Source organism: Pundamilia nyererei, unplaced genomic scaffold, assembly GCF_000239375.1.
Source record: "Pundamilia nyererei isolate P.nyererei 1_Seehausen unplaced genomic scaffold, PunNye1.0 scaffold00041, whole genome shotgun sequence".
NCBI classification, from domain to species: domain Eukaryota; kingdom Metazoa; phylum Chordata; class Actinopteri; order Cichliformes; family Cichlidae; genus Pundamilia; species Pundamilia nyererei.
In genome coordinates this window covers 2,948,211-2,962,741 of record NW_005187442.1, presented here as the reverse complement: position 1 = coordinate 2,962,741, position 14,531 = coordinate 2,948,211, and the positions used below count along the sequence as shown (strand labels likewise).

General features: G+C 39.6%; 2 protein-coding genes across 2 annotated transcripts in view; one reads left to right on the top strand and one right to left on the bottom strand.

Moving 5' to 3' along the window:
- extl3 (exostosin-like glycosyltransferase 3) overlaps positions 1-10,371 on the bottom strand; it is a 41,238-nt gene extending 30,867 nt beyond the window's left edge. Inside the window, exon 1 of the mRNA XM_005731132.1 lies at positions 10,159-10,371. The gene's annotated coding sequence lies outside the window, so the exon portion shown is untranslated. The remainder of the gene's footprint in view (positions 1-10,158) is intronic.
- A 1,013-nt stretch (positions 10,372-11,384) lies between these two features.
- The window catches only part of riox1 (ribosomal oxygenase 1), a 6,958-nt gene continuing 3,811 nt past the window's right edge, over positions 11,385-14,531 (top strand). The window contains exons 1-7 of the mRNA XM_005731130.2: positions 11,385-11,550; positions 11,681-11,824; positions 11,918-12,060; positions 12,724-12,823; positions 13,470-13,583; positions 13,933-14,039; positions 14,126-14,236. Of these exons, the coding sequence (XP_005731187.1) occupies positions 11,464-11,550; positions 11,681-11,824; positions 11,918-12,060; positions 12,724-12,823; positions 13,470-13,583; positions 13,933-14,039; positions 14,126-14,236 (806 nt within the window). The 5' untranslated portion in view covers positions 11,385-11,463. The remainder of the gene's footprint in view (positions 11,551-11,680; positions 11,825-11,917; positions 12,061-12,723; positions 12,824-13,469; positions 13,584-13,932; positions 14,040-14,125; positions 14,237-14,531) is intronic.

Here is a 14,531-nt window from a genome sequence, read left to right as displayed (position 1 = left end):
AAAAAAACAGTTTTGTTGATTAAAAAACACTATATCGGATTCATATCGGTATCGGCAGATATCCAAATTTATGATATCAGTATCGGACATAAAAAAGTGGTATCGTGCCATCTCTAGTTTGTAGTTGTTACATTGATATTTAAAATCATGGAGTATGGTCTGGTAGTATTCGACCCCACTGCCAATAAACACCTGACAGGCAATAATTTCATTGTACTGGAAAACATGACAATAAAACTTGAAACTATAAAAATAAACCATCTTATGTAATTAAGTGAGCTTATACATCATTTGTTTGTTTTTATTAACCTTTTTTGTTCCAGAGAAGCAAAGACCTGTATTATTTACAATAACAAAATAACTGAACAGTTCTTTAATATTAGGCTTTTGCAATGCTAACGTCAAACAACAGATAGATATCTTTATAAACCCAAGCAGAATACCATCCAATTCTCTGTTAAGCTTATAGAAGTCAACAACACCGTTGTGAGCTGACACCACACAAACACATTATGTTTACATTATTATCAGCGCAGCTCCTGCATCATTCATAGTAACAAATGCAAGCAGTAATTATAATTGCTGCACCAATCCAAGTTTTTCCATTTCCAAACCAACATAGACGCTTTGATTACTACTGATATCGAGCACAAATCTGATAACAGTATTCAACTAATACACTTGAAATCTATCCTTTAGGTTTAAGGCAATATAAAATATTACACATTTTTGACAAATTTACTTAATATGCCTAATTTTTTGGACTAATCCTCTCAAATTCTTAAATCAAGGAGAGTCCATAGGTTTATGCTTACTATTGTTTTTTGCAGACGCAGGTTTCTCCTTTTTCTGCACCTTCTCTCTCACACAAACACGGTAAGAGATTGCACTGACTAATAAACCTTTATGTTACTCTTAGCACAAGAGAGAGAGAGAATCTAAAGCACCATCTCGTTGAAGTCCTTCAATCACTGAATAACTCCCCAGTTGCTGTGTCTTTGCCATTAGCTTCCTTCATGCTACATTAGCTGTCCTGCTAGCTGCTGCTGTCATGCGGCAAAGTAAACACAGAACAATAAACCACCCGCTTCAATTTCCCAAACCGCCCATCCTCAATTCCTCTTCTCGCCTTAGCGCCTCCCACCAGAGATGCAAGTGGAAGAGGCGTGGTAGAGACAAGGAGAGAGGGGTCGAGGCAACATGCACTTAACTAAATAACATATCCTCTCCTTGGAGCAGTCACTTTAGAAGAACCCAAGTGCATCATAAATAACTTTGTTATAGCTGCAACTACAGCTGTATTTTATGATCTCAGATTTAACTGTACTAATGTCATGTTTTATACTTAGGAAGACTTTTCATTATACAACACAATATGGCATAATCAGATAAAACATTATCGTTTTAAAAAAAATTATAATGATCACAGAAACAGTTAAGGGCAAAAAAATGTATCATCCTAAATAAATGGAATAGTTATTTGATGAGTCCTTCTCCTGCCGTGGTTTGCCATGTATGCCGCGCCTCGTTATGCCCTTTAGGGAACATAGCATTCTGAGATTGATTTCTGAGCTGGAGAACTGAGAGAACAATCAGGCACAAATAAATTAAATGAAAAAAAAAAATAGAACTGAATTGAACAGATCAGTACGTTGTCAGCATCAGGCCAATATCCCGTACAAATATCCAATGGGTGCATTCCCAGTAAAAATTATCAATACTGTTCAAAATGAGAAAAAATGTTGTGACAATATTTTTTAAGCTGCATAGTGACTAAGTCACAGAGAGAGATCAATATCATCGACTTAATCTGAGGGATCTCCATGTGGCGATGGACAGCTGTCAGCAGAGGATCTGCAGATCATCTGTTATTCCTTTGACCAAAAGCTGCTCTTACATTATCACGTGCTACATGCGTTTAAAGTTCTGCCATAATCAGATATTTTTTTTAAATCTTTTTCACTGCAAAATTAGAATTTATCATGCACTAACAAAAATCTATGCAGGCGTCCTGGTTTGTGGCAAACATAGATAAAACAAAATCATTACTGCAGTAGTAATCACACCTCTGCTTCTTTAACATCTACCTTAAAGAAGGCCATTCTTTAACCCTCATTTAGTTTTCATTGATGCCTGCAAGCCCCTGCTGCATCATTTGATTGTGACCTTTGGCTATTTTATAAATGTAGTGTTACATCCACCAACACGATTTGAAAGATTTCTCCCTCTTAGTCTGCCCTCGCAAAGTTGCGGACAGCCATCCACTCTGAACAGACTACAAATGGAAGTATGCCTCCAAATATTTGCTTGACGACTGAGTCTTATTGTGAGGTCTCTGCCAGTTCTCTCTCCCAGCATCAACACCACTCTGTGCCAGGGCTGCAATATCAACAATTGGGCTAAAGCCATAAATAGGACTAGTTTGTAAGCCTCAATAATCACATAGAAAAATAGCCTATGTCTGGCTGGAACTCAAAAGTGATTTAAATCCACTGAGCACTGTCTTTGCTCCATGAATATAACCAATTTCAGCACATTTCTCTTTGACAGTGTTGGCGTAAATATATTACGCCACTGACAATTCATTTTAAGACATAGAAGCTGTTTATGTCAAAACAGCTGCAGCTTTGAGTTAAACCCTGGAAATTATTGGCACTGTCAGACTGTAAATTAGGGATGTTCTTTGTTCTTAAACAGAGACTGGTGCTGTCTTTTTGTGATGCACTATGTTAAAGTTACAAGAAGTATATTATTTTTCAACTGATAAATTTCACACCAGCAGAATAGCTTAACATTGCAACGAACCAGGGACAGATGCACTTACATAACACAGGCACCAGCTACCAACCGTTTTTACTATTATATCATTAATTATCAATTAAGTGTTTAATCAAAGACATGTCTGAACTGAAGGTCAACAGTTAAAACACAACCCCAGCAATAAAGGGCTATACATACAAACAGCTAAACCTAATGTCAAGGCAGGTCCTCACGAAGTCATACATGCTCAAACCTGACTCCCCCCCTATGAATACTTTCCAGACAGAACAGTCAGCAGATAACACAGCAAAATTTAGCACACAAATAGTAAAATCCTGCCCTCTCAACATATAACTCCTCCTGTTATCTTGCCATAGCAGTGGCTTGCCGTGTCCTCCCGAGAGCTCTTTCTCTCCCCCTTCCCGTGCAGGCTGGCGTAGACCATAACAGATTGACTCAGCCTGACAACAGCTGCCAGAAGCCCGCAAGCCTCATCCTCCAGACACTGATGGATTGTGGGAGGGGAGCCAGGGTGATTAGCCCCTTGACAAGGCTAAATTATTGCAGTGTACCACCCCAAAAGAGACTGCACCTGAGCGTCAATGTAGAGCTTTCACACTACTTTAAGTCATGCTGTTAACGACTACTCAGCCTCACAATGGGCTGAACTCTAAAGCTACACTGATCAAAAAAAAAGGAAAAATCTTACCACGTGTATTAAAAAGTGAAGGAAATGTCTTCCAGACTGACAATCAACTTTTGCAATAAAGCAGTTATTTTCAACTGCTTCAGTCACGAGTGGCTCTTACAGTACCTTAAAGGTAACAATGAAATGACTAAGGTCCACTAGGTGTGCACAAAACTGTTTTTCCCATTTAAAACACGTTGCTTATTGCTCCGTCAAGCTAAAGTACAATATAGCAAGGCAACCTCCAAGCAACTTGGACAACGGATTCGCACAATGAAATTTTTCACATTTGCCAACCAACTGACAATAGTTGCAGCAACCAAACGCTCACTGAAACTAGGAATTTTGGGGACTTGTGATCCACAGTTTGCCCTGGCAGCTTCATTTAATCCCTGAAAGTGGTGACATCTCTCCCAGAGCTCCAGTTTGGTGACATCTCTGCGTATCTTGTAGAGAATAACTTGGAGCAACGACAATCACTCTCAAACACTCTCGGTGAAGGTTTGCAAATAACTACCATTTAATTTCTAAACAGACAGACTGATTGCAACGTGTTGGCAATCAACTCATCAACACCACAACACTTTACAATAGAGGACTCAGATCGCTAGTTGCCAACTGGCAAGGTGAATTTGCAGGTAATTCGCAATCTTGCAGCAACTTTGTAACCATGTGTGGCAGAATTTCATCATTTCTGTTTCAAATCTATGAGGATCTGCCTGAACTCTAAAGGCAAGTAGTTCGTGTGAATTTCTGTGTATGCAGATAGGAACCATTTTCAAATTATCATCGTATTACCACAAAGAGATTGCATGTAATTGCAAACCTGACCCATTCAATTATGCACGCTTATAAATCACTTCATAATCCTTACCCAATGCGCCACAGTCTAGCAACTTACAATCGTCACCTCGACTTCGCCTCAACATTTATATTCAGTAGATAGATAGACAGAGACATAGACAGAAACAGATGGGAAACTATTCTCTCCACAAATGAAAAAGAGGTTTTCACTATTGTTTGTGCATTAGGTGTCTTGAAGTTTAGCTTAGCCTTCGGGTTATAGTCTCCCTCTCTGTCGAAAAAAAAAATAAAAATCCTCTGTACATTTCCTAGTTGCAGATTATATCTGACTTTATACAAAACTTGTGCAGTTTTACATTTTTTGAAATCCATGACCTTCACAATTTTTTACCTGAAAACAAAATATCGTGTGGTCTCTAAATCCTACATCATTAATGATCCTAATTGGGGATTTTATAAGTTTATATAAATGTTTGAAGTAAAGATTTTTATGGAGCAGGGCGATAAAATACTTAAATCAATTATCATACAAAACTCTCCTAATTAGTGTCTTGAAACATGGTCAATATAACGTCAACAGAACTCATTCCATCCATGTTTGGACAGACAACATGAAAAGAAAATGACAATCAGTATAACACAGATCTAAACAAATTTAAATAATATTTTAAACATTTATATTTGTTCAAATTCAATTATAACTCGTTTCTATAAAACTATTTCCAATTTCCAAAAGCTGCTACGAATCCTCTCCAGCACACCGACTCAGTTTAATCTTCATCCTGAAGCCTCATAGTCGCTCTAAGGACGGGAACTGACTGCAAGTAGTCACAGCCTTACCCTACCCGTCTTCAAAACAACCATTTAAAAGGCAAAAGGATCACAAGTTTATTGTGCTTTATTTGTTGCAGTAATTTTGATCATGTCAAAGTCCCAAACTACTGTTTTCCCTAGTGTGACTGTAGTATTATTGGAGATGAGTGAGCCGAGAAATCCTACTGCTTGCAGGCGGTGCATGAAGAGCTGCTGTTTGCTAAGTAAAAGCAGGACTGTCATTCTGCTCTTTTCTCATTTTCTGAGCCACTGCATCTGTTTTTGTCAGAAGCTTCACTCAAAACATTTACTTCTGTCTTCTAGTGCAAAGAAACCATTCTTCTGTGTTTCAATAAACAAATGGAACAAGCTGTCCATGGTTTATGTTGCCTAACTTTTCCTGCCGTTTAAAGAAGATTTAGAGGATGATGCAGAGTAGCAGAGCTCACTCCTCCATAGTGTGACCAGTCAGCTATTCAAGTAGCTCTAAACCTCTGCATTTTCTCTGACAAGAGCAGAATAGTTTGATAGAATCCAAGTCAACAGGCACAAGCTCTATTTGATGATTCATCCAGGCCCTCATCACAAAATACAAGGCAATTAATGTTTTCAGTGTTTGAAAACCACAGCCGAACCCTCTCACTCTAGTGTGGTAAAAAACAAATCAGGACTGCCATAAAGAAGCACCTCCATCTCCTTCCACGGTATAATTATCATCGCGAGCAATCAAGCCAAATTCTGACCACTTTTCTCTTCATCACAGTCAGTGAGAAAATAACAGCTGGGCCATTTCACAGCAGATATTTAGATATTTTGGCCTGCGATAGCAATCAGAAAAGCACAGGTGTCAGAATCTCAGTGAGCTGGCAAGGACATACCTAGCAGTCTGAAGCTGAGAAACAGAGACACCTAAACAGAATTCAAGAATTATTCATGTGATTTAATTAGCTGTCTAACATGGGGGTGGTCTCAAGTGGCTGAGCTGAAGGCAAATGGATTGCTTTTTTTAATTTTATTTATTTTTTTATTCCTGAAGATGTTTCACCTCTCATCCAATAAGCTTCTTCAGTTCTAACAGCTGATGGGGAGTATTGAACTTATAAAATAAGTCCAGCTGCCTACACAGGCGGCATCATAATAATAAACATCTGAACATTCATGAGCAAACCAAAACGAGTTACTCCTCACTGTCAGTGCAGCTCCCACCAGGAAGAGGATACTGTACCAAAATGAACTTCAGGCTTTTACAACAAACTTGGAGACAGGCCAGTGGAGAATGGGTTGGATGCTCATTCATACAGTGCTTTCTAGTCTTACTGACCACATATCAGTCTACAGTCATACAGCACTTTACTCTTTGTACTTAAGCCCTTCATCTACCTCACATCCTTGGCCAGTACAAAATTAATTTAACATCAATATCTTTGGATATGGATGGAAGCATGAGTATCTGGACAAAACCCATGCAGCCACAGGGAGAACCTGCAAACTCTATCAAGATCAGATGATTTGAGCCATGGGCCTCCTTGCTGTGAAATGACTGCAAACCAATGCAGCACCTTGCTGCCCAATTTGGGTGTCTGACCTCTTCCAGTGACAAAGCCGAGGCTGCTGCGCATCTAAGTACTAATAATTACAAACACTATGTCCCAAGTGAGTAACTACAGACTTATTTTAAAAAAAATAACAAGTGTCACATTGTTAGTTTGGAAAATCCCATCAGCATCAGGGCCAGGAAATCTCACTCTGGTAGTGCAACCACTTTGCTGCTTTTAGAGCAACCAAACACACTGCACTGCTTTAAGGAAGGCCACATGTGCGTTTCCTGAGGTTGCTGGAGTTACCCTGCCTATATACGACTACCTATTTGCACACAGTGTATTGCACTCAGGTGTACTTTCATTAAAATGTGAAGTAATTTAACATTTATGAATATTTTGCCCTGCCAGCCCTGAATAGAGTGCACAGAATGTAAACAGCTTCATTATGACTAGCTGACCAGCATTAGCATAAACACCGATAACGACTGTGGTTGTTCAGGTGCTTATCAATATTTCACTACTGACCAGTCTGGAACCTGGTTATACTGGTTCTCATACAGTAGGATTCTGCCAGATGCATTTGGTTTAAATCAAGCATATTCACTTCTAACCCAAACAGGATCCCATGCCAAAAAAGAAAACTGACTTCAAATCCAGAGCCTCATATTTTCATCTACAAGGTGACTCCCACCGTTCATAAGCAGCAAGTACTTCCCTGAAGCTCCTATATAACTATTAATCCTATAGCATATAATATACTGATGTAACACAGCTAATTTTTCACTTGAATGGCCACTAGACATGATCAAATTTAATAATGTGCACCTCAGGTATGTGTTTAACAAGCAAAGGATATTAGCAAGCATATTGTACCTTTTGGGGAATGCTAGTTTTAACACTGTTGTGTCTTGTGAAAGATGTTGATTGCTACTGTGTGTGACCACAAGAATAAGAAATCACCCAACCCCTCAAAAAATAAATAAAAACAACACGTGGCAGTGACACCTCCAAAAACTAGATAAATATCCTTATCCACAGAAGAACACACGCTGCCCTGTAATGCCCATATTCATCCACACTGTAGTCCAATCTAACCGTGTAAGTGTGGAAATTTCTAACCACACAAACAGCTGTTTGGTGAGATTTCAGCTTTTGGAGAGATCTTTATTGGCATTCTCCATGATAGATTTTGTGCTGCATCATCACAAAAACACAAGTCTCTTTTGTTTATTATCATGATGCAAACACTTTAACAACCTGCTCTTGTTCATATCTCAGCACAGCAAGAAAAACATCAAGAGATGGAAGAATTCCTTCAAATAAAAACACTTCCTGTGATAACATCAGACACCGGCACTAACCGGATAGGAAGAAACTGCTGCCCAGTCTCAGACAGAACTCTAATAACACATGACAAATACAGACACGATTATCAATATTGGTTTTAAGATAGGGGAAAGTACATAAGCTCCAGGTGCAGTGTTCACAGAAGCCAATTTCCCTGCACTCTTCTTTCAGAATCAGAGTGTATTCAGCAGCTTTCACCAAGCGTCAAGTACAAATATGACATGTACTCAAACTCATTTGTCTTTTAAATATGATCTACTGACTTAAACGTAAAAGTAAACAAAAGGTATAATCTGATAATGCAATTCATTAAAGGCACAAATGAATTAACCTCACAGCTACAGCTCTACAACTCTGATACAGCAGCTATTAAGTGGAGACCTTGGGCAAAGACATGTGGGTGAAAACTGGTTCGCTGGTTATAGAAACATGCTTTAAAAGCACTGCCCCAGGCAGAAACCTAAGGCTTCCCAAAAACATGCCAAGCCTTGCCTTAATATCAGCTACAGGGCTTTATATTCCACATCTGCAAAGAGCTCACTCAGAGTGGACTTACACTCACTGGCCACTTCGTTAGGTACAACCACTCATAAATGCAAATATCTAATTAGCTAATTACATGACAGCACCTCGTTGCATTCAGACATTTAGGCACGCTGAAGGTCAAACCAAGCATGTAAATAACTTCACTTTTTTGCAATTCTCTGACTGGGAAAACATTACCTGGTCCTGGTCTCCATTTCTGCTGTGATTTTCAGGTGATAGAGACAAAATTTGGAGTAAACAACATGAAAGCTTGGTTCTTTTCTGCCTTTTATCAATGGTTGATGCTGCTGGTTGTATAATAACACTGTCACACTCTGGTTGCCTTAGTACCAACAGATCATCGTTTACATGCCACAGTGTACCAGAGTATTGTTGCTCACAGTGTCCATCCCTGCCCTCCGGCAGGATAACAGTCTTCCTACATAGATCAAATCATCTGAAAGTGCTTAAACACAACAATGAATTTACTGTACTCAAATAACCCCCACATGTGCAGTCGACAAATCTGCAGTAACTGTGTGATGCTATTACTTCAATAAGGACCGAAATTACTCCCGAATGTTTTCCTCGTCTTGTTAAATCCATGCCACAAAGAATTAATCGTTCAGAAAGCAAAGGCGGGTCCAACCTGGTACTAGAAAGGTGTAACAAAAGAAGATGCCACTGAGTGTAAGACAATACTCTGGAAAACTCCCTCACTGCTTTTAAAAAGTTTCATGCACTCAGTCTTAAACAATCACGTCCAGTTTTTGTTTGAGCTCAGTTTAATTTTGTGGTTATCTGGCGAGTTTACGTAATTTTCGGTCTACCCTTGTTTATATAAACGAGATGATAGATGGCAACTGAGTAACGAATGCTGAGTTTAGTCAAAAAACACAAGGCAGCACATTACTCATATTATGGGAATCAATACTAGTTAATGGGGTGGAACAGCCAGGAGATAAAGTCACTGAAAATAATATCTAAAAAGGAGAAAAAAGCCAACTGATTAAGTGGTTAAGATGCAGTCCATGACTTAAAGCCATTTTTAAACTTTTCCAATCGTTGTGTTAAAACTAAAAAATGTCATTATAATTGACTGCCTATTATAAAAGCAAATTATTATTTATTATTGGTGTGTAAACGATGACCGGTGAGATGCTGAAACTGTCGTCAGTATATTAACATGAAACATGAATATGAATTATCACGACTGACAAGCAGCTCGATGTTGAACTGACAGCGACATTTGTGACAATCTACACGCCAGAAAAGTGGCGCAGGTTTTGCAGGTGACAATAAAAAAAAAACGGGGATTCAAATATTAAAGATCGAAATTTTTTCGGGGCAGCCCAGGTGGGTCATATTCAGACAACATTACAGCAAAGCCTCGAATACACCGGCTGTGTGCCGAGATCAAAGCAAAACATACTCACGACTAGCAGGGGCTACAGAAATCCACTCAACTACCTTTCGGGACTTTGAAAATTCACATCTAGGAACCAACGAGGACGGGAGGACATATTAAAGATGGCCAGGGGATTGCAGGGAACCACACAAGGGGCTACAAATCTCATCTCTCCAACTAGCTAGCGTGCTAGCCAGCAGTGGTCACAACAAAACGCATTTGCTCTGTACTACACTGGCAGACTGATGTTAGCTTCAGCGGCTACAACTCACCGGGATAGAGGAGTCCAAGATGTCCTAAAAAACTGAGTGAAAGGCGCCAGGAATATCTGACACACCGCAGAAATCTCCGTGTGCTGAATCTGCAGGTCTACAGTCTCGAGACAAGCCTGCGGTGTTGCAGCATTTTCATCTCGCACCGCTTCCAGCACCATTAAAAGCTGCACTGTTGGAACGACGGCTGGACAAACAGCGCCGACCGCACGCAGCAAAGCATTATGGGAAACTGTGTCGATGCTACGGTGCCGTCAAACGCTGGAAATGCAGTGAAACTGCGCCACCTGGTGCCGGCATTATGGACCATAAAAAACAGATGTCTTCTAACAGGTGAACGGTGAAGTGGCTTATAGTTGGCTATAGTTGGCCTATAGTTAATTAATTGTTCAACTGACGAGTTCATTAATTAGCAATTATTTGCCTTCATTCTTTTTCTTGTTTAATTTTTTTATTAAGCTATTTTATCACTGTTGTATGTGACTTTGTCCATTACCTATTGAGCCTTCAATGTGGGTCTATTTAGGTATCATAAAGTCAAATAAGGACTGTCAGCTGTGTACCAATCTGACTTCTGCACAACAGAACTGATGGTCCCAACCCCATTAAAAAGGCAAGAAATTCCACAAATGAACCCTGAGAACACTTCTGAACAAACTAGCAGGTGTAGAAGGCCCCTACTGGCCCATATCTATGGGACTGATTTTTCCTAATAACGCCCACTGAATAGAATGATAACATCCAAAGTGGGTGAAAAGGCCCACCTATGAAGTGAAAACCATTTTAGGTGACTACATCATGAAGCTCAATGAGAGAAGACCAAGGCAACAAAGCAAAGGATGGCTACTTTGAGGAGTCAAAAATATAAGACATAATTTGAGTTACTAATCTATTTTGTATTTGCTGCATAATTCCATATATTTTGCTTCATATATTTGATGTCTTCAGTATCTATCAACAATGTAGAACGTTATAAAAAATAAAAAATAAAGAAAAAACATTAGCCTTTCTCTGTTGCTTCATTATCTTTTGGGAAAAACCTTTTTGTTTTTGGTAAATTTTTTGGTTATTTTCCTGCCATCATATTGCTGTACAACAAATTTTTTTTTTTTTTACAATAAACTGACGAAGAACAAGGAGAAGAGGAGAAATTGAAATAAATTGAATCAGGTCAAATCAAGCACACGTCTGTAGGTGGCGGTAAAGAGTCCATTAGAGAACAAATCGACACAACATTCGTAGAAGAAGGAGTAGCGCACAGGAGCATGTGTAGAAGTCGTGGGTTGGTGGTACATCGGGTGTGAAATGGAGAGCAAACACATGTCAGCTTTTGCCTTGTATCAAAATTTAGAACCGGACCAGCCTCCTCCGGCTAAGAAGCCTCCAGTGCAGGTACACACACGTAAAACCAAAGACTGAGTGTCTGACTGCTGCACGAGGAGCAGCAATGACTCCAGCCCTCTCCTCTTTATCTGCACACGTCTGTCTTCTGGGCATTGTTTTAACCTCTCTGTTTTTATAGGCGGAAGTTAAGAAGAAAAAGAAAAAGGACAATGCAGCCTTTAAGCTCAAAGTCAAAGTTCAAGCAAAAGCTGAGAGGAAGAAGATGCGAAAGAAGCTTCACAAGCCGTCACAAAAAGAGGAGAATCAGAAGGAAGTTCCGCACGTGAGTGTGTTTACCTGCTAGTGTAAATATAGAGGTTTAATGTCTTGTGAATTTCAAAAACGTGTAAGGCCTAATAGAGTGTGTGTTTGTCAGAATCAGGTGACGGTGGAGTGTGTGAGCGCTGAGCCTCTTGAGACTCTGCTGGCAGACCTGGCAAAAGTCAACAACAGCAGGGAGAGAGCGAGCAAGCTGTTCCAGTGGCTCATCACCCCCATTCCTGACAAGATGTTTTTCAGGTACAAACAGCTGGCACTCCTTATTTCGAAGATCGATCTATCTATCTATCTATCTATCTATCTATCTATCCATCTATCCATCTATCCATCTATCCATCTATCTATCTATCTATCTCAACCTTTATTGACACCCACTAACTTTTAGTACACACTTTAATATTCTGCTCCTTCAGTTACTTTACCTCACTTTTCATTTACGTCATTTACATGTGATAAGGTCCACAAGCACAAACAGGGGCCTTGTTTTAGGACCATGTATTAATGCTCACAAAACAATAAAACAGTTTGAAGCTAATAGGGGAGGAAAGGAGGAAAGCTGTGCCTGAGAATCTGTATTTCTTTCTGATGCTCATCAGGGAAAGTCCAAAGACTTTAGACACTGTTACAACGTTATTATTCATGCTCAGTAGTCTGGGGGATCTTCTGGGAGTGGTGATATCATTTTCCAGAGACCTGATTGGCCATTAGCCAGTGATTTTTATACATGTTGATCTTTAATCTTGAACATAAACTGCTCTGGAGCAGGTTAGGTCTGCAGCATAAGTGACCTGTCTGAGAAATGAACTGCTGCAGCAATACTCAAACCCCAGGGTTAACCAACTAACTTAACTCATGCTCCTTAGTACAGGTCTTGGGTATTGATACATTTCCCTCTTTCCTCAGGGAAACATGGGAAAAAAAGCCCATCTTTGTCCAACGTAAGAATCCTGATTACTACAAGGGACTGTTCTCCACAGCAGAGCTCGATCGCATTTTCAGAGAGGTAAGAAACCTGAAACTAAGTCTTAAACTTAGTTAAAAATGGATACTGCGCTTTTTCTTTTTCAAAACATTGAATTAGCACCAGGTGAGTCAAGGGAAGGTGCAAGTGGAACCAAGTACTTGAAATGTTTGGAGAATGGGTGGATAAACAGAAGACATAATCTCCCCATCTGTGTTTATCAGGGGACATGATGGATGGCAGGCTTTATTGGCACTTTTAAGGATTGTAATCTGTTACTGGAATTCTCACAAATGTTTTAACCAAACTGGCACCTTTTTTAAACCTCTAATTCGGGGATGTCAATTTGGCCCGTCAAAGGCAAATCTGGCCCACTGGACAGTTTTGGAACACGTGAAGTCGGACATAAATTTTGGGCTTTTAACTGTATTTTTCTGAAGTTTTACAGCTTTTCCTATTGATGAAGACCTCCGCCACAGCCATTCACATTACCAAAGTAATTAAGATATCTCACACTGATAGAAAGGGGCGTTTCACTGGTCGACTGTATGTAGCCGCCATGTAAAATTAGAGACAACCCTGCTCTAATTGTGCAGACTAATAATCGTCCAGAGCAGTTTGGTCATATTTGTTAGTATAAATAAGGAATAAAGGTCCTGAATATTTGTTGACTTTTTTAATATTTAAGGAAGATGTTCAGTATGGAGTGAACCTGGATGTCACAAGTTACACTAATGGCAAGAGAGAGACTCTCAATCCTCCAGGGAGAGTGCTCCCATACACTGCGTGGGACTTCTATGAGGTGGGGACACAGTGCTGCAGGCTGCTGATTTATGATTATGTCTAAAGCAAGATTTCAGTGATTTCTGCATTTTTTTATGTCCTGATTACTTTCCTAATAATTGGGCCCTTTGATGCAAATTAGCTGCATTCACTTTCTCTGTGGGGATCATTAAAGCTTATCCTCATTTTCATATTTTCTGGGACCACCTTCATTAAGAGAAAAATCAGATGTATATTTATGTACTAAGTAATATTTTAATTTGAATATTTTTCATTGCCGCATGATAGAAGTCATTCCATTAGCTGCATCAGTGCGCCATCTGCTCTGTGCTGCAGATTAGTAGTCATCTTGGTGTCTCAATTCCCAGAGTGGCTGCTCCCTCCGCATGCTGAATCCTCAGGCTTTCTCCTCCACGGTGTGGAACGTGCTGTCCATCCTCCAAGAGCAGTTTGGCAGCATGGCGGGAGCCAATATGTTAGTATTTGGGGCAAACATCGGTCACATTGGGGAATACTCCATTTGTTTTGGTCTTGATCTGTGTATGCGTTTTCTTCAACCAGATACCTGACACCACCTGGCACACAAGGATTTGCTCCACATTATGATGACATTGAAGCCTTTGTGGTTCAGCTGGAGGGGAAGAAACACTGGCGAGTGTACAGCCCAAGGTGAAAAACGGCAGGGAAACTTTCAAAAAAGAGCACCACAATTTTAAAGTGCACATTATGTGATGTCATTACATTAGTAAACCTCTGCAAATGTTTTAAATCAGCAAACTTGCATAACAGACTTATTTATAGTATGTGGGTCATGATGGACTAAAGTTTCATACAAAACTACTTAAGCATCCAAATCAGTGTTGATTGAACCCAGCGAAGCCTGAACCATAAAATAATTGGCAGAAAATTCTCATTTTTGTGAAACTGGGGTGTTTATTGAACCTTCAGACCAATTAAAACAATAATA